At 38.4% G+C, this 24,583-nt stretch overlaps 1 protein-coding gene across 4 annotated transcripts in view; it reads right to left on the bottom strand.

The window, feature by feature from the left end:
• Atp6v1h (ATPase H+ transporting V1 subunit H) overlaps positions 1 to 24,583 on the bottom strand; it is a 66,237-nt gene that overhangs the window by 30,447 nt on the left and 11,207 nt on the right. For 2 of the 4 annotated variants that reach the window (XM_075967075.1, XM_075967074.1), the window contains exons 7-11: positions 21,468 to 21,521; positions 12,329 to 12,426; positions 9,682 to 9,874; positions 4,229 to 4,407; positions 1,520 to 1,645 (exon numbers count right to left, since the gene is read on the bottom strand). In XM_075967075.1, the coding sequence (XP_075823190.1) occupies positions 1,520 to 1,645; positions 4,229 to 4,407; positions 9,682 to 9,874; positions 12,329 to 12,426; positions 21,468 to 21,521 (650 nt within the window). The remainder of the gene's footprint in view (positions 1 to 1,519; positions 1,646 to 4,228; positions 4,408 to 9,681; positions 9,875 to 12,328; positions 12,427 to 21,467; positions 21,522 to 24,583) is intronic. The other 2 variants (XM_075967076.1, XM_075967077.1) reach the window with 1 other exon arrangement.

Genomic DNA, 24,583 nt, shown 5'->3' with positions numbered 1-24,583 from the left:
GAGCCTCCTGTCTCTGTCCACCTTCCCACCCTAATCATACCACACTGAAGTTACATGTCCATGAGACCACACCCAGCTTTTTACGTAAGTGCTAGGTGGTATGGGAGGTCCTTTTGTATATGCGTTGCTTTTATTGGTTAATGAATAAAGAATCTACCTTGGCCTGTGATAGGGCAGGGAAGAGCTAGCAGGGAAAACTAAACTGAATACTGGGACAAAGAAGGCCAAGTCAAAGAGACACCATGAAGTCACCAAAGGAAAAAGACGCGAGCACCAGCCAGAAGCTTGTAGGTAGGCCATAAGTCTTGTGGTAAAATATAAAATAATGAAAATGGGTTAATTCTAGATGTAAGAGCTAGCTAGCAATATGCTTAAATTATTGGTCAAACAGTGATTTAAACAATATAGTTTCTGAGTGATTATTTAGGGGCTGAGCAGCCAGGAACGAAAAAAAGCAACCTCCTACAACAGCTAGGGATCCTGATGATTGTGCAGCAAGCATCACTCTTATCTACTGAGCCACATCTCCAACCTAGGAAGTACTATTTTCAATTAGATGTCATATAAAGAAGGAAAGAGTGAATTTTGACTCCAGCTTCACAACCACAATTCAACTCCTGATAAGACTAGAGATCTAAATATAAGGTTAAACAACAAAGCCTCTACAAACAAAATAAAAAGATAGCTTCATTGTGTAGATAGCATTTAACAGATTATTTCAATGTTGAAACTGTTACATACTTGAGATTTATTAATTGCCACAACTGACTTGGAAACACTATTTAGTAAGGCTCTTCCAAAACAGAAAGGAAGGACAGGCAGGCAAAGATCAATAATACACACCTGTAATACCAGCATGTTGGGGGCGGGCTGAGTCTGGAGGAGTGCCAGGAGTTCCAGGTCAAGCCTGGGCTACAAAGTGAGTCTCCACATCAAAAAGAAAAGCAGGAAGAGAAGGAGATGAAAGAAAAATGAAGAAAAGAAAGAGAAAATCTTAATGGAAAAGATGGAATACAGTGAGTACGGCACTTGCCCGGTAAGTCTAGGCCTAGGTTCAATCTCAGTACCACAGAAAAAGGTCAAAATAAAAAATACAAGGATATTCTGTGCCCTTGATAGGCAAAATCTTAACCAACACATAGACAAGCACTAGCCATATATAGAAATATTAGTAGATAGAGTCTCTTAAAGTTAAAAGCTTGTGTTTACCAAGGACACAGATAAAGAGTAAAATGGAATGAAACAAAATGAGAATATTCTAAATGTATACATGGCAAACAATCATGTTCAAAATATCAAATTCCTCTAAAATTTAAAAAAAAAACTCATCAAATTGGGCATGTATTTCTCCAAGAGAAGATGATACCTAGCTGATCAAAAGCCTAAAGGCATTCAACATATAATTCAGCAAGAAAACATAAACTAAAACCACAGAAGTCCTAATTCTTAGGGAATAACAAAGTCAAATGTTGATGAGGATCTGAATAATTAAAGAGCACAGCATGTGATCCCAACTTACTTCAAGAGTTCATAGTTCTTCTCATTCAACCTCACAGCATTCTCTCTCCAGAACTTCTCAGACTTGTGTACAGGACTCCATTCCAACCTTCCAGATTTAAGCTCTGAACTGTATTCATCAAATGAGCTATAAAATCACAGGGATAAATTCCAGTTTTAAGAATCTGAGAGGTATCCCAAAATTAAGCAAATTAAAATATGACTTAATTTCAAAGACTGAAGCCAGTCTTGATGACACACACCTCTAATCCCAATACTTGGAAAGCAGGAGACAGATTTCTTTTAGTTCAAGGCCAACCTGATCTACATATCCAGTTCTAGGACAACAAAAACTACAATAGTGAGACTGTCTCAAAAAAAAAAAAAAGGACTAAAATAACAACTATAAAGAGTGACTGCCCTCTATGATTAACCACTACTGTAAGTTTAAACAGTTTAATCTCTAACAAATCATAAGAACTAAAATCCTACCATGCCAAAATTGAAGTATGAAATATTAAAACCATTATTTGTTCCCAAAATCTTTACTCCAAATAAATATATGACTATGTATTCATGGGAAAAAATTATAATCTCTACTATGATAATCAAAGGAGTGTAATTTGCCAGGTCAGTAGATATATTATTGTGAACATAAGTAAAAAGTAGAGACTATTAAAATAAAATAATATAACCTACTATATCACAAAAACAAAAATCATGTGTATCCATATAAATTTTAAGTATGACTACTAATAATATAGACATGATCTGTTGAAATAATCTTTCAAAATTAAGAGCAAAAAAATCTGTATACAGTAACAAACTCAATATATTAGAATTCAAAAATCAATAGGATATATACAGTAACCTGGTTGTTTTAAATGTGGTTTTAGTTACTGTGAATTGATCTGTCAACTTGAGATAGAGAATAAACTGAGACATACCTCTGGGCACAACTGTGGGGCTTATCTTGATTGGGTTAATTGAAGTTTGTGGTTTGAACGTGAAAGGGCCCAGGGAGGCTCATCTTTTAAAACTTGGTTCCTAGATGATGGTGCTGTTTGAGATGACTGTGGAATGTTTAGGAGGTGGTGTGTCTTGTTGGAAGTGGGTCCTGCGGCTTTTCACATTCAGTTTCTTGTTCCCTCTCTGCTTTCTGAGGGCAGATGCAATGTAAGCAGCCAGATTCCTGCTGCTGCCACCACACCTCCTCTATCTGTTACCATTATTTCTCATTATAGACTACATTCCTTGAGAGCTGGACGCTAACATAAATACTTTCTCCCTTAAGTTGGTACAGTCAGGGTATTTTATTATTTATCACAGTAACAAGAAGCAATGACGACAAGGCACAAGGACTTGCCCGTTTTCAACGTCTCTAATCTCTCGGCTGGGATCCTGGATTGTGTAAGAAAGAACCTGAGCACAAGCACTCATCTTCCCTATTTCCTGACTGCAGGTGCAATATGACAGCTGTCACAACTCCTGCCACCATGCCCTCCCACCCCAGAATAGAACGCATACACTCTGGAAAACAAACATAAACCTTTCTCCCCTCAGGGAACTTTATCACTTTATCACAGGCGCTGATGGACCAGCCTGACTACATCTTAACAGAAAGGTCAGAAGAAGTTCCTTTCTGTTTGCTCCAAGATTCAGGCTGACCATACTTTACTCTTTCTAGAAGTTGACATGTTCCCCACCCTATGGAGTTTGAGTCACACCTTGAACGCACCTTGATAAGATTTTCTGCCAAATAATTCTGAAATGTCCAGACAAGTTCCTATGTAACCAAAATCCCCCAGCTCTTGAAAACCCCCTAGCCTTCTTGGTTGGTTGGTTTGTTTGTTTGTTCTGTTTGTTGCTGTGTTATATAAGCCGCACTTTTTCCTATGTCCAGAGCTATTTTTTCAAATCCTGCTTTAGGGAAATAACTGTGTCTGACAGAAAACAAAGCTTGCTTCATTTGACCAAAGAATTTGGTCTTTAATCTCATTTGGTCGGATTAACACTTTAATTCAGTGATTAACAGAATGTGAAAAATAACTAACAGAACAACTAAACAGACAGTATCAATACATGCTTGAACTTACTTTCAAATACAGCTTTAACAGATACAACCATTAATGTTGACATTATCAGACTATATAGCAGGTAAGTTGACCAGAACGCCTGTTATATACTTACTTACTTAATATAGACAAGTGAGTATAAGTAAAGTAGCATTTTTCATATTCATCCTAAACATAATAATAAAAATGGATATAAGCCAGCTATATTCACCACCCAGCTAGTGTTATGTAAAGAAAATGGTGGCAATCTCTCCAAATAAGGACAACCAAATGTTCGAACCTATGGTTAACGATGTAGAATCTTTCAGTAGAAAACACAGCATATTGTAGAAAAATATGATTTTAATACTTTACAATCAATTTAAATTTACTTTAAAAGTTATATAACCCACTGTGCACATCTCTAGATCTAGCTACTCAGAAGACTAAGGCAGGATCCCTTCTTTCCAAGGTCAAACGAATCTCAAAGATTCAATATGTAGCAATTTTTAAAAGAATAGTGAGGACAGGCATGATGGTACACACCTTTAATCTCAGCAGAGTTGGGAAGATCTGTGAGTTTGAGGCCAGTCTGAAATACACAGTGAGTTCCAGGACAGCCAGGGATACATGAGACCCTATCTCAAATAATGATGATAATTATGATGATAACACACCTAAGGTCCTGGACACTCTCACCAAGTTTTTCCAAAAGAAATTTGATGTCTTCACTGATATCTTCATCATCATACTTCTGCTGTTCCAAATTCTCCAACTGTTTCAGGACTTTGCACTGAATCATAGCCAAAGCATATTCTTGGCGAGTTTCTCTTTCAGTTGATTTTTCTAAGAAATTCTGGGTTGGGACAGAGACATTGATAAAGTATATGATGTTTGCAGACATCCACACCTCTTTACATCTTCCTTCTGTTTCTCATTTAACCAATACTTTTTAGAGGTCACTCTATCTAGAATCCTTCTTTCCTGAATTCTTATCAGAAGCCAATTTCTGAGTATGAAATACCTCTAGTTTAAATTTGAAACGTCTTCCAAAGGTCAGTATTATAAAAGTTTAGCTGCTAGCCTACAGTGTTTTCGTGACATAGTAGAACTTTTAAGAAATGCAAGAAGTCAGATTAGTCACTGTATCCACTACCCCTGAGTTCCCATGTACTCCTCCAGGTCGACTCTAGTCAGTCCCCCTTGACCTCCTTCAACCAGCTAGATCTACCCGAGTCTAACAACCTGTGTACCAGGCTAGTCTCATGTCCCCAGCCTGTACCACAGCAACCAATAGGCTTCCACCAGGCTGCACCCTACTTGTACCCACCACAGATCCCTTCTGCATTGCCTCCAACCATCACACTCAGTAGTCAGATTCCTCATTCCTCCTCCCTTGCCTGCATAGCAAAGGAGCTCTAGGCTTCAGCCAGGATCCTCCCTGCCTATCCGGCAAGCCACGGGATACCATACCATAGCCAATATGTGTATTCCACAAGATCTACCTCTCCACATTCCAAGCTTGGAACAGGAAGCACATGCCTATACCAGCCCCGTACCCTCATGTCACCTAACTTCATCCCACCCAATTCATTTCTAACCTCCAGACACGATCCACCAGAATCTCTCTTCTGTCCCAATCTGCTTTGTACATAAGAGACTCAGAACTAACGAAAGAGGTCCACATGCACAGTCAACTCTAAAACTATCAACAATATGTATTATAAAATTCAATAGACAGAATATCTGTCAAGTTCCTGATCTCTCCACGCTCATTTTGCTTTCTATAAACATCCACTGCTGGCGCGGAGGCAGACCACTTTCAGAAGCACTAATCAAAGGACTCATCCCAAAATGAAAATGCCTTAAGTCTTTCCTTGACCTCTTTCACACCGGTGCCCTAATAAGCAAGCCAAAACTTTCATGAGAGAGACACTGGGAGAGTTTCGGGGGGGGGGGGGGGGGGATAGACCTGAGAATTTTTATGTAAAAATTTGGTAATTTTTGTTATGCTTTCCTGATGAAAATCATAAAAAAATATAATTTGCTTTATAATCTAAGATAAAATGCAGGCTCTTGTCTAAGTAAATCCAAGGTGGGATAAAACAAGAGACAGAAAAACTCTAGACAGCAAAGCTGACAGCATATGCTTTAGTCACTGTCTTCAAACATGCTAATTAACTTTAGGAACTGAAAATTAAAAATGCAATTATAAAGCCGGGCGGTGGTGGCGCATGCCTTTAATCCCAGCACTTGGGAGGCAGAGGCAGGCTGATCTCTGTGGGTTCGAGGCCAGCCTGGTCTACAAGAGCTAGTTCCAGGACAGGAACCTACGGGGAAACCCTGTCTCGAAAATCAAAAAAAAAAAAAATGCAATTATAAGCTCAGCATCTGCTATAAATAACTGGTATTGCCATTTTCAAAACTAAAATTCATTCAATTAAACAGAAAAAAGAAACGACTGGCAATGGGTACCCTTGTTTAGTCCATTACGTTTGACAAGCTTCCCTGGGCAATCAGCACAAACGATTCCTTCTGAGTTTAAAGACATGGGAGTAAACATGACTATATCATGATCAGACTACCTCTTTGGGTAAAAGTTCTGAAGGTAATTTGAGGATGAGTTTACATTTTCCAACTATTTGATGATATAAATCAGATGGCTTTACCATATCCTCATGTATGGATCCACCAGAATCAGACCTGAGAATATGGATGTCTAAAAACATTGCTTTGAGGTTTGGCCCTCAGTTTATTCACAGAAATTATTGCATTAACCCATATTTAGCAGAGAAAGCCAAAAAATAGTATTTATTTCAATGGTATAGGTTTATTTTAAATAATCTGATATGCAAAAATAAACACCCAAAATTATAATAAATTACATTCATTAAGGGTAAAAGTAAATATAGTAAAAAAAATAAATATAGCAATTTTGTTTTGTTTGAAACAGGGACTTGGAATGTATCTCAGAATTCTCCTATCTCTGCCTACTAAGTGCTGGGATCACAGACATGGCATATTAATCAGAGCTCACTAGAGGAACAGAATGAATATACAAAGGAGACCAGTAGCTGTCTACCAACAGGGAGGCCAAGAGTCCAGTACTTGTTCAGTCCATGGGTCTGGAAGTCTCAGCTCTTCTTTCTTGTCCTATAGATAGGCTGCACAAGAAGGTGTAGCCCAGATTATTAAAGGTGGATCTTCCTACTTAAAAGGATTTAATCATAAAATTTCCGCAGGCATACCGAGCCAAGGATTTTAATTAATTCCAGATATAGTCAAATTGACAACTAGGAATAGCTATCACACTAGGCTAGCCACAAATTCACTAGAGTCAAATTGACCTTAAACTTCTGCTGCTCCTGCCTCTGCTTCTGACATTCTGTGATTATACATGTAAGCCAAAATCACCCGGCTTAAATAGCATGCTTACATTTTATAAGTTATTAGTAAAATAGTTGTGCCACTTCTTAAAAATCACAACACCACTCTATTCTTACTAATGTTAGTACAAGGCTGGGGAGAGAAGGGACCAGTTTCCTCAACAGTGTAGCTCCTGATAAGGTGACCGTGCTCCAGTGGAAAGCCATAACATTTGGTTAACACAAATTAGAAAGAAACCCCCAAAAAGGACACAAAATTATTGGGAAGGGAAGAGTTGAAGGAGGTAAATATGATCAAAACACTTGTACGTAATTCTCAAAGAACAAAAGAAAATAAACAAAAAAGATGCCTCACTTTATTATTAAAGCAATGGACTACTCTTCACAGCAGACTCCAAAGAAAACAAGAGTGGAGATGGTAAGTGTGAGAAAGAGTAGAGATGGTAAGTGTGAGAAAGACTGGAGATGGTAAGTGTGAGAAAGAGTGGAGATGGTAAGTGTGAGAAAGAGTGGAGATGGTAAGTGTGAGAAAGAGTGGAGATGGTAAGTGTGAGAAAGAGTGGAGATGGTAAGTGTGAGAAAGAGTGGAGATGGTAAGTGTGAGAAAGAGTGGAGATGGTAAGTGTGAGAAAGACTGGAGATGGTAAGTGTGAGAAAGAGTGGAGATGGTAAGTGTGAGAAAGAGTGGAGATGGTAAGTGTGAGAAAGAGTGGAGATGGTAAGTGTGAGAAAGAGTGGAGATGGTAAGTGTGAGAAAGAGTGGAGATGGTAAGTGTGAGAAAGAGTGGAGATGGTAAGTGTGAGAAAGAGTGGAGATGGTAAGTGTGAGAAAGAGTGGAGATGGTAAGTGTGAGAAAGAGTGGAGATGGTAAGTGTGAGAAAGACTGGAGATGGTAAGTGTGAGAAAGACTGGAGATGGTAAGTGTGAGAAAGAGTGGAGATGGTAAGTGTGAGAAAGAGTGGAGATGGTAAGTGTGAGAAAGAGTGGAGATGGTAAGTGTGAGAAAGACTGGAGATGGTAAGTGTGAGAAAGAGTGGAGATGGTAAGTGTGAGAAAGACTGGAGATGGTAAGTGTGAGAGTGGAGATGGTAAGTGTGAGAAAGACTGGAGATGGTAAGTGTGAGAGTGGAGATGGTTAAGTGTGAGAAAGACTGGAGATGGTAAGTGTGAGAAAGACTGGAGATGGTAAGTGTGAGAAAGAGTGGAGATGGTAAGTGTGAGAAAGACTGGAGATGGTAAGTGTGAGAAGACAAAAGAATAACAGACTCAGTACACAGCAGATGAAAATGTCAGCTGGCACATTTTTGAAAGATTATTTGGCATTAACTATAAGAATGTTTTTAAAAGAAAGGGTATGCCTTTTGTTCAGCAATTAATATTCAAGGACATATAAAATAAACTTCAAATACCTCATGCCCCCACTATGAATTAATACTCATAGTAACCCACTGTACCGTAACATGACTAAAGGAATACTGAAGATCTACATAGAAAGAAATTAAAGCACACATAATCCATACTGTTAGGATTAAAGTTGTAGGAGCTGCAGAGACGGCTCAGAGGTTAAGAACACTTGCTGCTCTTCTAGAAGTCCGAAGTTCAGTTCCGATAAATAACACTAGACAGCTGACAGCCTGTAACTCTAGCCCCAGGGAACCCAATGCCCACTTCTGGCCTCTCAGAGCACCCAGACACGTTCAACCCTTCTCACATATGTGCATAATTATACTTAATCTTTTTATTTTTAAAAGAATAAAGTTGCAGAACCCTATAATATGTCATCTATATCTGTAAGTTTAAACCAAAATCATATACCTATTTACATATTATATCTACATGTCTAGAAATGTCTAAAAGATATTAGTGACTATTCTTTGACAAATCTAATAACACTACTTAAAATTTCAAAACACAACTGTATACTTCGTTTTGTTTATGACTTCTTGCTGTTTATTTTAAGTAAACACAAAAGCAAATGGTTCAAAGCAGATTCTGAAGCAAACTGGATTTGCAAATCAGATGCTTCCTGGGAATGTCTGTCTTCAACATTTCATTTGCAAAGTGAAGACCAATTCAAATAGCAAGATCCTCATATATTACCAGTAACAATAGCCACTTATAATAGGGCTCTGGAGACCACCAGTTAACAAATGGAATCCCCGAGAAGGATACCTGTCACAGAGTAATAAGCAGCACATGAAACATGTTCAGTACTATCACTTGGGTAGGCATCTCCCAGAAACTCATCTGAATCCTAAGGCAACCAACAAAATGACCAGAAAATGGATTCACAGAATGTTGACAATGGCTTTGAGGAAACACTTAACATTACTTTGTTATATAACAAAGTGACTCTCTTTCCTCAAGCTTCCTCATCTTTAAGCTCATTTTTATAGCTGACAAAATTATAATATCCTGACAACATAACTGTAATGTTTATATATTGGAAGTCTTTACAGTTGACTCAGAAGTATGCTCCTAATCAGGAGACCCAGGATCTGAAACATACCTCCAGACTAAAATACAGGACCTGAGAAAAAACTCCTTTCATAGTCCTGCAGCAGGCACTGCAACAGAAAGGGACTTCCTCCATCTGAATATAACCAAAGTACACTTCTTCTCCAAGTAATACATTCTGTTCAGTTACATGCCTTACTTATCACCTTTCAAAGACGATCACAGTAAAAAATGCTGCACACATACACATGCCAACAACAATAACAATCTCCCTCTGAGGACTTACACGGAATGCTGCAAGAATGATTCTTGTTACTTTCTCTTTGACAGATTCTTGAAGGATGTCTGATAGAACAGGAATGATATTGTACCGGCGAAGGTGTTCACACATCTGAGGACTGAATGCCAGGAGCCATATTGAAAAAATCATTTGATATTGGAGTTGAAAGCCACACTTGTTACTCAAAACGCCCATTATGCTGAAAAAGAACAGAGGGGGAGGGAAAAATATTTCATTCCAGCACATCAAAAAAATGAAATATGCTTACACTGAAGGAGCAAGTCTCTGAACTGTCTTCAGCTTCCTCTCTAGCAGCCACAGCACTCAGCTAACTCACAGCCAGACCACAACTCACTAGGACCATCATCCTCTCTGGAAGGCATGGGACCTTGGGAAGCAGGAGCACCTCTGCAAGGAAGCAGTGAGAAAGGGAGCCAGGGTCTGAAGAGAGAGGGCTGCAGGCAAAATCAACAGGGTGTGCTGACAAAGTGAACGTCTCTACCTTTCAGGTCAATTTTATAGGAAGACTTTCAGTTTATACAACCAAGGGAAGACTTTTTAAATAGGTAAGAACCCCAGAAAAATGACGTGGTGACTTTGGGGAAAGAAATACAGCCTGTGAAATAAATACATCACAGAATTTGGGAATCATAAAAATGTCAGAAGCTTCTAGAAAACTGGGAAACTGAGAATATTCCCTTGAAGTGAAAGCAGTATTCTCATTGTACTGAAGGAGAGAATGTGTAAGAGAAAAAAAGAATCTAAGTATATATCCCTGAGGAATATCTACATCCAACAACGGTCACAAGCTACAAATAAGACAACTAAGAAAGACAGCGGAACTAAAGAAGCACAAAATCCACAGAATGTCCACGAAACTGTCCTAGAGTATAAGCTACAGCTTTTAGCAAACATCAACACTGTTCATCAATTTGAAAAAGTATATCATACTAACCCAAAATATTAATATGGAAAAATGGTAAGAAGAGGAAGACATCGGTACTGTAACTTTCTGTGAATCTAAAAGTTGTTCAGGTATACACTTGTCTCAGCTCCACATTCTTTGTGTTCACTGGACTATGCCTAATGTTCTGTGCATGTTTCTTTTCAGATTAGGCTGTTAGAAAAAAAACTGCTTTTATTCAATGCTTTCAGTACCCCAACTGCTACGAAATTAGGTGTTTTTATAGTATCAACATCCTAATGCTTGATTCCTTTGCTCTCTCCCAGTAACTAAAGCAAGCTTTCTATACTTTGCTTTGCTGATGCCCTAGACAGTGCATTAGATTAGGTCCCAGTATGGGAAGCTAGAGGCTGACTACAAGGGCAGACAAAAAGTACTTGCTGTGAGCATCACCCAGTCAAACCCTTCCTCACAGGGTAATACATCTTCCCCATGGCAACAGCCAACTCAATCACAGTTGTTCGGGTCTAAAAGAAAACGCCTCAGAGACACCATCACCAGCCATCAGTGTGTGCCCCCACCCAAGAGGCCTGACATAAAGTTCTTTCTCAGAAACCAGACACCAACATCAGGACAACCTCCTCCTCAGAGGTCTAAATTTCAGCTTTACTCAGTCCTCCAAGCATGTGAATTTCTATGATCCTAACCCCAGATCTAGAGACGGTATCATCCTTTGCTTTAGTTTCGGGGGGGGGGGGAAGTTAGCAAATATGTATCTAGTTAATTCTTTAACCAATTAGCCTCTAAAAATTTTCTGACACCACAGGAGATGTGGGGAGCATAGGGAAAGAACACAGCTGCTGAAACCAAAGTACAAAAGTCTCCAAAGAGGCAGGCATCAACAATGATGGCTCCTTCAGAGAAACTGGCAAGAGCTTAAAGTTAGTAGACAGCGAGTATAGTCAATAAATATACAACACAATGAAAAAGATAGTTCTCCCATATAAATATTTAGAAAATACTGTATCATATATATAATGGGTTTTTAACCAAACAGCTCAATAAGCTAATTAAAATGTAGAGTTTTTAGCAATCAGTGACCAGTTCTTCAAATAGGGAACACTTGAAATTCTTTCTCCTCACATCCTTCCTAGTTATGATTTGAAAAGCAACAAAAAGAAAGAGAAATTTTGATTGCAATAGAAAAATTAAAAAGTTTATTTCCTTTCTGAGATACTTAACACTGTCAATTGTCCTTCAAAGTTGTTTAATAGTAGTAATGACAATATCAAATTTGATCTACCTATATATGCCAAGAGGATCTAAAACAATGAGTATTTTATTTTTTGGAATTAAATACATATACATATATATCATCTGTAGACAGATTGCTATTTTGTAACATTAATTCACACTTATAGGTTCCCTGATTGGGGGTAAAAGGTATCTGCTTTTGGCTTAGTAAAACAAAATTTTTGTATCTTTCAATAACCAAATGGGTTAACTACACCTGTTATACACCTATAACATACTATGGGATTAGAGTATCCTGTGCTATTTCACCTTATTAAATATTATTTCACTAATTATATTAATATTTTGTTCATTATAATTAATTTGCCATTATACAAAAAGCTGCAGTCATATAAATTTAGTTTAATATTTAATAAATATTAATTTATTTTAAAATGTCAAGGAGAAATGTTTTTAAATGTCATTCTACAATAAAAGTAAAGGACACTCACTCACCAGTTCACCCCATCTGCTTCCACCCAAGCAAAACGGTACTCATTGACCCGGAGCATCAGCTGCAGACAGCCAGCAACACACTGCACATACTGAGAACTCTAACAGGAAAAGTGCACAGTGTTAGACTGAAAGGCATTCTCAGTCATGAGACCAAGCACATGCATTCCTATAGGAAAAGTCTACTTTTTTACTACAGTTTGTTAGCTTTAGAGCACCCAGTCTCCTGACATCCTTTCAAAAGCCTATCCTCGTGTCTGTTGTTAACTTTGCCTTTTAGAAATTAAGGTGATTGTTGTATACCAAATTAAATCTACACAATTCAGGATGACATAACACATTTAGAGAAATTAATTGACAAAGTAGCTGTACCTTTGATACAGTTTGATAAATAAATAGTTCACCTTCCATTTCTGTATCTTGGACAGAGGCTCTACAAACAGAAAATGAAGCTCTACATAATTATACAATATGAAAAAATAAAAAACAAAGGAAGATAGGCTTATACTGGAGCAATTTCAGCACAATGTAAACCTTTACTTTAATACTTGGTTTCCTCACTCCTGGTGAGAACACCACCACCAAGAGAACACCGGCAAGTGCACTGCCATGGTGGAAGGAGTGATCCACTCAGCACACAACAATAACCATGCAGGAACTCAGTCTTTGGATGTTTTATAAAATATCTAGTGAGAACTGGGCAAGGTGGTGCCTGTCTTTAATCCCAGCACTCAGAATGTAGAAGCTAGCCTTGTCTACAGAGCAAGATGCAGGACAGCCAGGGCTACACAGAAAAATCCTGTCTTGAAAAAAAACCTAGTCAACATTTGTTAAAGGTAACACAGATTTTTAAAACTTAGTTCAATAGCTGCATGTCATAGAAACTGTGTTTAAATCTGTAACTTGAAATAAATGAAAATCAACTCTTAGAAAACATAAACCCTCCATTTTTCCACAGCTAGTAAAAACCTCTGCTCTAAGCTCTTGTCTAAATATTTCCATGAGAGATATGTCTTTAAAAAGTTGAGGAACGAAAATTTAAGCTCTAGCCTTCATAATGAACAAATTTAAAAAGGTAAAAAGAATCATAGATGTCAATAGATGATATAAAAATCCATAAAACCTAAAATTTGATATTATTAAGCTTAGTGTTTTAATTTCAATAATACATGAGCTGGAACACTACAAAGAAATTTACAGCATTCAAATACAAAGATACAATGAAGTGAGTAGTTTGATAAACAGTCAAATATTATAAAGAAAAGGGACTTTATCTCTACCTAGATAGTGGTGACATATAATATGCACAGATAAAGTTTAACATCCCACCTTAGCAGAAGCTGAACGTGAGGGCTCAAGCCCAAAAGCCCAGCACTTGGAAGGCTGAAGCAAGAGGATTTCTACAAGTCTAAACTAGTCTGAACTAGATATTTCATTCCAGGTCAACCTGGGTTACAGAATGAGTCCTTATCACAAAAGCCAAACACAAGCAAAATTATATTAGCAGAACTTACAATGACAAAATCATTTCATCTCAAACTTTTCTGCAATGGAAAAAAATACGTTTGTTTTTTTTTTCAATTATTTCAGAACTTAGAAGTTTCTACCAGAGAATATAAACCCCACCTTTCTTGTTTACAGAAAACCTGGGAGAGATTTCTAGATACAAATAGTAAAAGAGCAACAAAGGCACCTTTGCTAAATCATGAGATGCCAAATAGTTAGCACACACAGCACAAAACAAGAATGGGCTCCACGCTGTCCGTTACAACTGGTCCTACAGCTCACAGGACTCTTTCCTACAGATTGCTATACACAGGGTCCAGCCCATGCCAGTGATGGCAGACAGTATAGCAAATGACTAGGGCTAGCTATGTAGACTAGTCTGGTCGCAATCCACCCGCCTCTGCTTCCTAAATGCTGGGTGTACACTACTACATCCATTTACACACTGCCTTCAACTGAGATGGAGAGCATCTGTTTGTTTACTTTCCCTTAACTGCTGATTAGTAGTGTCTGGTATAAATAATGTAATGATTGCTTAAAAGAAAATAATTAGCCTTAGCTAAATCAACTCATTCACTTTTACCTTTAATCCTACAGAAAAGCAATTCAACAAATACTACTAGAGAAAATCACACAACCATGAAAACCATAAGCAATCAAGTCTCTTCTCTCTGCCGTTCTCCACAGGAGCTCTCCTCCTGTCCTCCTCTTCCTCTCAACAGATCAAAGAAAAATAAAGACTACGCCTAAGGACTGGTTCTACTATAAATACCTCAATCCCTAAGCTGATCCATAGTTATAGCCCTTCTTCCTGTCCTTTACCTAGGAGTACAGCTCACACCTTCAGCAAGATGTCACACACACACACACACGCATGCGAGCACGCACACATGCACACACCTTTTTGCCCCATTATGATCCACCATTCAGAATCCTTTGCTACAGTCTTACCCTCTTCTTCCTTATACTTTCACTTTCTGAAGAGTATCAAAGTAATTCAAAAATTAAGGAACAAATATACAAGTATAAAGATAAATTTATTAATGGGATGAACACTAATGTTGAATTTTCACTTTGATAACACTATGACTTATATGCACGCTACATTTCTAAAGGAGTCAACGCTGATGGCATTCATCTATATTTTGGAGTTGTAACCTCTACAGAAAACAAATCTGTACTCCACAAATTCATCATAAAAATGCTCTGTACAGAGCAGGGAACCCTGACTGCTCTTTGGACTGGAGAGGGAGGGGGAGAGGAGTGGGGGGAAGGGGAGAGGGGTGGGAGGAGGGGGAGAAGAGTGGGAGGAGGGGGAGGGAAAGGGGAGGCTGGGAGGAGGTGGAAATTTGTTTTTTTCTTTATTCTTTTATCAATAAAAAAATAATAAAAAAAAAAATTAAAAAAAAATGCTCTGTACACTGGGAAGTAGTGGCGCACATCTTTAATCCAGCACTAAGAAGGCAGAGGCAAGCAGATCTCTATGAGTTCGAGGCCAGCCTGCTCTATAAGAGCTAGTTCCAGGACAGGCTCTAAAACTACAGTGAAAATTGTCTCAGAAAAAAAAATGAAAATAAATAAATAAATAAATAAAAATATTCTGTGCACTGTTATGAGTGAAGCGCAAAGGTGGACTTCAGAAACAAAACTAACAAAAGTAAGCCCCAGAAACTAGTGTTTTGTAAGAAATAGAAAATAGAATGCTGACTAACAGCTCCAGAAGTATTTAACATCTTATAGTCATAAAAGAACTATTTTCTATTAGAACCAAAAGCCTAGTATGAATATGTGTATATAAAGTGTAGTTGCTTTTATTTTATTTTCTTAGCTTCTGACAGACATTCACTTAAATATAACACAGAAGCTTGTCTGCAATCCCAGCATTTGAGAAGACAAGCAAGAAGTCCTCAAATTTTAGGTCAGCAAGGCTTGTCTCAAAACAAAATAAGCCAAACAGCAATAAACAAAATCCCAGGAGGAAACTTAAACTTCTGCCTTGTTGAAGGTTCATAAACTGGCTCAGAAAACTGACTGGTAACAACTGCTAGTGCTAAATTTACACAACCTCATTACTCATAATTCCACTCTGGAGTAAGTACTATGGATATAATATATATACTACATAGAACAAAAGACATGTACAGAATGTTCACAGCTAAATTATACACGATGATCAAAAACCTGAAGTAACCAAATATTAATCATTTATAATATTACTTATGTGATTAATTACTACACAGCAAAGTTAAGGAATATTGATATATACAACATAAACAAATGTCATGATAAGATGCTGAACAAATGAATTCAGATCCCTTTACATGCAGCTCGAGATCAAACCAGACCAAACCAAACCTACACTAACATCTCATGGTAACATTAACCTTTGAAGGAAGCATGGTGAAAAGGTTTTAGCAGGAAAAACCAAGATGTATAAACTCATCCCAAGGGAGGAAAGGTGGCAATGTAGTTACAAACTACTTAGCATACAGAAGATTATGGTTTCTCTCCCAACATCCAAAGAGGGGAGGGAGACAAACACTGGAACAGAATGACAAGCTTTATCTCAGTATCTTGAGGAAATCCATTTCCTCAAAATTGCTTTATTATCAATATAGGAAAATAGTGCCAGCTGTACCAAAATTAAAAATTAAAGATCTCTCAACTGCAGCCAGTTTCTGTAAAGTACCACATGATTTTCAGGTACACTATTATTGTCACAAGATATTCAAAAACTAGAATGTGTGCAGATAAGTAGAGTGGTATATATCATTTGTGGTTTTTTTTAAAGTTTTTATTTTATTTATTTATTTATTATGTATACAATATTCTGTTTGTGTGTCTGCCTGCAGGCCAGAAGAGGGCACCAGACCCCATTGCAGATGGTTGTGAGCCACCATGTGGTTGCTGGGAATTGAACTCAGGACCTTTGGAAGAACAGACAATGCTCTGAACCTCTGAGCCATCTCTCCAGTCCCCCATTTGTGTTTTAATAAATGAAGCTTGCCTGAAGATCAGAAAGCAAAGCAGCCACACTAGTCAGTCATATAGGCCCAGGAGTGGTGGTACACACCCTTAATCCCAGGATTCTGGAGACAGAGGCAGATGGATCTCTGTGAGTTCAAGGCTATCCTGGGCTACTTGAGATCAATGCAGAAACAGATCCTGGTGGTTCACATCTTTAATCCCAGTGTTTGGGAGTCACACACTTCTAATCCCAGCACTAGGGAGGTGGAGACAGTAGCAATATGGTTGGGCGGAGAGAGGAATATAAGGGGAAGAGACAGGAACTCGGTGGAGTGTGGAGTCTAAGGATGGACACAGGATCTCACCCTTTCCGTCTGAAGATTTGGTAGAGATAAGAGGTCTCTCTAGGGGTTGGCTGCTTTGCTTTTTTCATCTTCAGCTTGTACCCCAATATCTGTTTCTGGTTTTTAATTATTTGTGCAATAACGAACAATTTCTTGAAATAAGAGTTATGAAAAGAAATTCTTAGATAATATTCAAAAAATATCAGTTAAGATACAGAGCTCCGGACTGGTACACAGAGAAACCCTGTCTTGGAAAAAAAAAAAAACAGAGATACAGACTTCCAAAGAGTAATTTCACTATTATTCACTATTTAAGGTCTTCATAAAGTGCTTACAATATAATTTGCTTAATCATACAATGTACTTATATAAATATTGGGGATCTCTAGTACAAGAAAAAAGTACTGGTGCTGAAACTAAGAAAGCAAGATTTGCTTTATAAATTAATGTTTTACATACAATTCCAAAAGCACATTTAACATATAGTAATAGGTTACCTTACTATTATTACTGGTGCTACACTTTCAAAGGCATATGAGAGGAAGTCTGTACTACTCAAATACATTATTTCATTTTCTTGTATACTGCCACATTGTTTTGAAAGGCAACCCTTCAAAAAACCTGATCAGAAAAATAAAACTGAAACACTAAGTCTGTATTCAATACACATACACACACACCAAACACATACACGCAAACACACAAACACACACAATTTTAATAATCCCAATGCTTCAAAGTGTTAACTTGGTGATAAGAACTTAAAGGAATGAAAAGTCATTCGTAATTGCCCTGGGTAAGAACAATGTTCTTTCTGCCTACATTGTCAGGCAAGTATAGTGGTCCCTATTCTCCCACGTTCCCAGACCCCTGAGAGATCCTAAGAGCACAGTTTTATTTCTTCCTATATAGATACCTATGATAATTTCATTTGTAATTCAGGCATAGAAAGCAGTTAACACAATGCAATAGAACAATTATGACAACAGAATAAACACAAGTTATTTAAGACTTGCGGGTTATTTTCTGAATTTTCCATTTAGAATGTTTAGACTCCAGTCACCTCCAATGACTGCTGGCTGTAAGTTCTCTGGGTTCCAGCGGGCCACCAGCAAGGGCAGCCTACAATTAAGAGCAAGCCTGTGCTGTGTGAACAACTGAGGCAGCCCACTCATCTGCCGCCTGAGCACAACTTCCGACAAAGAACTACAATCAAAGCATTCCACCTCTCTGCAAGCCTGCAGGGACCACAGCATTCAATCAAAAACAAAGCCAAAGCAGCAAAATTGGCCAGGAGCAAGGATATCAGAACTGCCATAGAAATCACTGAGTAACAAGGAAACACAACTTTATGAGTTTCCTGTTTCTCATTCTAAAATGCTGCAGCCTCAAACATGAATGAACCTCAAACATATTATGCTAGATGACGGGGATCTGGCACACAAAAAAAAACAAGTCAGAGTTTTATTCCCATCACAATCCACAAGAGGGGACTGCAGAACCAGAAAGTAGATTGGTGGCTGCCAGAGGTTCAAAGAAGAGAGTAGGTAAGGAGAAAACATTCAGTTTAGTTCTTGGTTTCCGGAGTGCTGAAATGCTAGAAACTCAGACTGTAGTAATGGCTGCACAATCCATCAATGTAAACCACTGAACTGCAAATGCACGGTTTTTACAGTACAAGGAGTATATCTCGGGAAGGTTTCCTTAGTCCCACTAGTCGCGTGGTTAGTGGTCACCTCCATGGGCAGGCAGATACACAAAAGGCTCACATTTCAAGAAGTCCTGTTAGACAGAACTGCTCCAGAACATGGAGAATCACCTCAGAACAAGCAGGAAAGAAAATCTAGCAACTCTACCCAAGAAACAACACCCATCTTGGAACTAATGGTAGATTGGGTCCAAAAACAACACAGAGGTAAGGAATCGTCTTCTCAGTGTATCAGTGAAAGGGCAAGGAAAAAGAGTCTTCAAAGCTTGGAAAGATCACAACACTCCTTGGTCAAGACTTCAGCCCAGAAGTCCATTTCCAAAGCAATGCTGATCCTCAGGAAAGAGGATCTATTGTTATATTAAAACCAGCAAAGAATTTACAATCAGATGCTTCGAGTTATTTCCATGACTGTGTGAAAACAATGCCACACATTTTAAGTGAACTTCTCTTATGCGTTGCAAAGTTAAAATATACATAACAATAAACTCCTCATGTGTGGTGATGGTTCTGTGAAGCCTCTAAAAGACTAGCTTCCTGGAGCTCAGCTGCTGCTTTACACTGCCCTCAAGTGGCAACATTACATACTGCAGCTTACCAAACTGCTTTTTCCCACTAATTTAAAAGCTATTTATTCAAAGGCATAATACAGACATAACAAAAGTCACTGTATAGAATAGGTTGAAGCAAAATATAAATATTCAATTCCAGCTCAGGAAAAAGTGCCCTAGAAAAAATTCCTCAATAAACAATTTATTGCATTAGTGTTTCTGACACTCATCAGCTATATGACCTTAGCAAGATTGTGTGCTTTCCTGTTCAGCCTCATTACTTTTGCATAAGAAGTGACTAATTTATAACTTACATCAAATATATATACACACACACACAACATGGCAATGTAACGTAAAACTAGTAACAGTGGTAGTTACACAGTAAGTGTTCAATAAATACTAGCTGAGATTTGCCCATTAAAAATAGAATCAAAGGATGGCAATATTCTCCATTTGAGGTCTGCTTTCAAATCAGTATCTATCAGAAAAGAAAAGTCCTCAAGAAAAGTCATGAGAGTATGCCCAGGGCTGGGGAACACTAAAAACATGGTGTGAAATCTTACAATTACTATTTAGGGTATGTGTGTATAGATGTACCAGATAAACAATTACACTAACCAATACCAGCTCAACCAATTCTGTCTTTCTAACAATGGACAAAAAAGAGGAAACTTGAATCTCACACAGCTCAACTTACCTCTCCTTATACAGGGTTTAAAGAATTACAATCGCTAAAAATAAGTTTAGAAAACAAATTATTCTAAAAATATGTAAACTATAACACAATGAACTCTTCCAGACTTCATACTGTAGAAACCCCACAAGAAAGAAAGGTGTCATTTGAGGGTGCTGGTGGTAAATGGCTCGGTAGTTAAGAGCACTGGCTACTCTTCCAGATACTGGGGTTCAATTCCCAGTATCCACACAGTGGCTAACAAGAGTTTGTAACCCCAATCCTAGAATTTGATGCCCTCTTCTGGCCTCACCTGCACAGACAGGGTACAGAGTCACAAATGCTGGCAAACCGCCATACACATAATGAAATAAAATTCAATTTTAAGGAAAAATAAAGATGCCAATTTATGTATTTGTTTTAACTTAACAACTAAACCTTCTACCTGTCCATTGCTTTCTCTCTTCACTCTGTCCCAAAGAGTGCTCATCTAACTTCTGAGTTCCTTTTGTGGCTTCACACAATATCCATCACATTTTTTCAATCCATGCCCCAAAGGGAAGCTTGCCTGCTAACTTTCAAGTAGATTCTGAGGCTGGGACCATTCTTAGACAAGCATATGGGTACGTTCCATTCAAATTATGGACATTACAATGATCACTACAGCTGTTACATGGTTTAGACAAAGCTTTATCAGCCTTCTAGCATCCCATAGGCATTTCCATCACATTAGGTTGCATACACCTCCCACTTCTCTCCTTTGTCCTGATGTTTCTGTTCCATGGCTCCAACCACATCCATCCTTTCTTCCCCAAATGTACGGCCAGTCCTTGCGCTACTCAAATCCAGCAAAGTTAAACCATTCCCAAAAGGGGAAGATGATGTTACCTAAGAACTAAAGCCCATAATTAGTACTGACTTTTAACCACTTATAAGTGGGAAAAGACTGGTTGAAGAAGTGGTGAGGAGGTCCATGCTGAGCCACCACACAGTCCACGGAGGCTTGAGCAGTGCAACAGTATTTTTGTGCCATGAGTCAACTGATACATTGTTACACCTAGTTTAGACAGATATCAAACAGCTCACAAACGACTGAACTTGGACACAAACATGTTTAGTCTCTTGTGCTGTGCACTGTGATGCCAACTCTTACATGGATTTGGAGATCTCAAGAAGCATGTCCTGCAAGACAGCAACAAAGGGCACAATTTGTGTCTCCCATAAAAAAGGCAATAGAATTAGCCTCACTTTGGGTGGTGCCACATCAGATCCAAGGATTTTTACATTTGGGGAACTAGTAAACGCCTTCACATTTTTAAATGCCTATGAGTCAAAACAATTGATTTTCAGGGTGTTAAGAAGCCAATCAATTAAGAAGGAACATACTTACATCACTTGAAGAGATTGTTCCTGTTTCAACAGCAACACCGCTACCACGAAGTTTCTATCACAAAATAAATGACTTATTACTTAGTTTTGTTTTCTAATTTCATCCTAATTTAATCATCTCACAAAAGGAATTGGATGAATTTTATCACCATTTTCCCTAATCCTGCCTTACAAAGAACATGAAGACGATAGAGAAGTTATTATTCTCCTCCAGCTAGACAGACTGACTACCAACAAGAGCTGAAGAGAAGTCCTGTAAGGACAAGATAAGCTTCACTGGTAAGGCTAGCAAAAGTTTCTACTTCAGTATTTACTAACAGAATTGTGTTTCCAATCAGATGACAACCTGCACTCCCAATATTTTTGGCAACACTTCCTAATAATAGGAAGATAGCAATGCCATCAAATGATCTCAATATTCAATATCACAAATGTTACATGGAAATGAAGAAAATATAATGTAACAAGTCAAGAGAAAACTGGTAACAAATTTCGAGATGAGCGTCTAATTTTTTATTCATACCTATTAAGTATGAGGCAAAAATTGCCATTGTAAAGTAAAAAAAAACAAATATGCAACCTAGCAACTGACTTGGGCACTTGAAAGTTTATTTTCACTAGAAGCATGAAACTACGAATCTTTTATGAAGGAGAAAATACTTTCAGTAGGGAAAAGACTTTGCACATATAGTACTATTAAAGACATATGAGCAAGATAGCAAATAAAATATCAAATAAAAATAATCCTACCTTTCTTTAAACAAGAAATTTACAATTTAATTCTGATAAAAGGCTATGGAAGAATTTTCTGCCTGTAGCAAGAAAGCCAAGAGTGATGAGAACCAGGCAGAGGCAATGTCCAGACTCAGAAGCAAAGCCAGGCTGTGCTTGCGACCTCCAGTGGGTGCCCTATAGAAGAAGGACTAGCAGAGGAGAGGTATCAAGCCACATCAGAAAGCCAAAGATCATGGCAGCGACAGCACACTGGAAAGAGACAGAAAGATCTTGAAGAACATCCACTCAACAGTACAACTCCAATGAAAACTGTTCTAGTCTCTGAAGTACTTCAGACTATCTTCCCCCGGCTGTAGGACATGGTTACAACCATGTTAGCATTAAGTGGATGTTACTCATTTCAGGAGCAGCAATTCATCCCTGAGGCGCAACATAGACGGCACTGCTGTGAACAAACGTCAGGGGTGAACTGCCCAAGGGTTAACAAACTACAGCAGTGTGCAGTTCTCTCATATCAGCTTCTACTTTTTCAGCTACAACTACACCTAAGAAGAAAGCTGGGCTTTACAAGAAAGAAACCCACAGCAAAACATCAGATGGATCTTGGGAATCCTGTGGAAGAGGAGGAGAAAGGACTGTAGGATCCAGAGGGGCCAAGGACACCACAAGAACACAGCCCACAGAACCATGTAACCAGAGCTCATAGGGGCTCACAGAGACTGAACCGACGATCAGGGAGCCTGTATGGGCCTGACCTAAGTTCTCTACATATACATTATGGTTGTGTAGCTTGGTGTTCTTGTGGGGCTCCTAACAGTAGAAGGAGGGACTTTCTCTTAACTCTGCCTGCTTTTGGAGCCCTTTTCTACCTACTGGGTTGCCTCTTCCAGCCTTGATATGAGGGGATGTACCTAGTCTTAGTGTAACTCGTTATGTCATGTTTGGTTGATATTTATGAAAGGCCTGTTCTCTTCTGAAGAAAAACAGGAGGAGTGGATCTGGAGGAGAGAAGGGGGAGGGACGAGGAGGTAGAGGAGAGGGACTGAAGGGAGTGGAAGCAGGGGGAACTGCGGACAGAATGTAATAATAATATATAAGAGAAGAGTAAGTAGGGGGGAAGGTGGAATTAAAGCAGAATGAGGTTCATTTAAAAGGATGCATGGTTTTAAAGTGTTAAAAAAATGGGAGAGGAAGTGTTTCCTATCTAAAAAATGAAATGTTCTGATTTCAGAAGATCTACATTTAGGACCCTAAAATTTCATCCCATACACCCATTCTCATGTTTTAAATACTTTTTAAGTATCTTACAAACTCAGCAAACCATACAGATAATGCTGACATAAAGAATAATTTCATTTAAAACATTCTCTGTAGAACTAGAAAGGGCAATCAGTCCCCAAAGGCAGGCAAAGTAAGACAAAACGTAAATCTAAGCAAAATTTCAGGCATCTCTCATACCTTAAGCTAAAATCTGTTAAATTAACATTTATTTGTAACTGAGAGTTGACAATACAGTGACTGTCAATATTATTTGCCTGGTTTAGTCCCTCTGTGTCGCCCAACTTAAACTAAACTCTGCCTTTTCTTCTTCAGAGCACTCTTCCCCAGCCAACCTCTCTTTCTTTCTTTTGAGCATCAGTCATACCAAACTTCCAACTGACCATCTAACAGTCACTGGAAGTCTGAAGGAAACATTTCAAAGAGCCATCCTAAATATTCTAATTTTGCCCTCAACTAAAGATGCATGAAAATAATGGTCATTTTCCAAGATATTGCATCAGCAAGCTCTCTTCTCCATGGAGACACAGAGCTAAAGAAACCTGAAAGTAATTCAGATGACCAGTAAGCAGGATGTCTCAATTTAAACCCAAATGCTTAATCCCATGGTTTCATATGATGTGGGAATGAGCCACTGTATAAGACAAGACTGTAAGACAGTTGGACTGGGCAGCCCCCGACTTGTCCAAGGACAACTGGAAGCTTGGTTCAAACTCTTGACTGAGATAAGGACAATCAGATTGACTAATGGTCTACAATACATTGCTTGTAATTTGAAATTTCCCGGGTAGCACCCAAGACCATTTGTTTATTAAATAACCAGTTAAACAAGCTAGCCTAGTTATGTAACCTTATGTAAGGCATAAGAAACCTTACTAGAAAATCTCCAGAGATCTCTCCCCCAAACCAGTATTTCTCATACAAATGTTGGTGATTCAAATACACAGGCCAAGGCAGAAGCTACGCCTGCAAGTCTCTGTCCCCAGAGCCTGTTCAGATGGTGTCTCCAGTGTAGTATTTGTTTTCTATATGGAAGCTTTCTGTCATCGCTCACTGAACTGCTTCCTGCAGGTCTTCCAGTTCTCCGAACTGTGTAATCCTGGT

This window comes from Microtus pennsylvanicus, chromosome 3 (assembly GCF_037038515.1).
Source record: "Microtus pennsylvanicus isolate mMicPen1 chromosome 3, mMicPen1.hap1, whole genome shotgun sequence".
Taxonomy (NCBI): Eukaryota; Metazoa; Chordata; class Mammalia; order Rodentia; family Cricetidae; genus Microtus; species Microtus pennsylvanicus.
The sequence above is the reverse complement of the archived record's forward strand: the minus strand, read 5'-3'. Positions and strand labels throughout refer to the sequence as shown.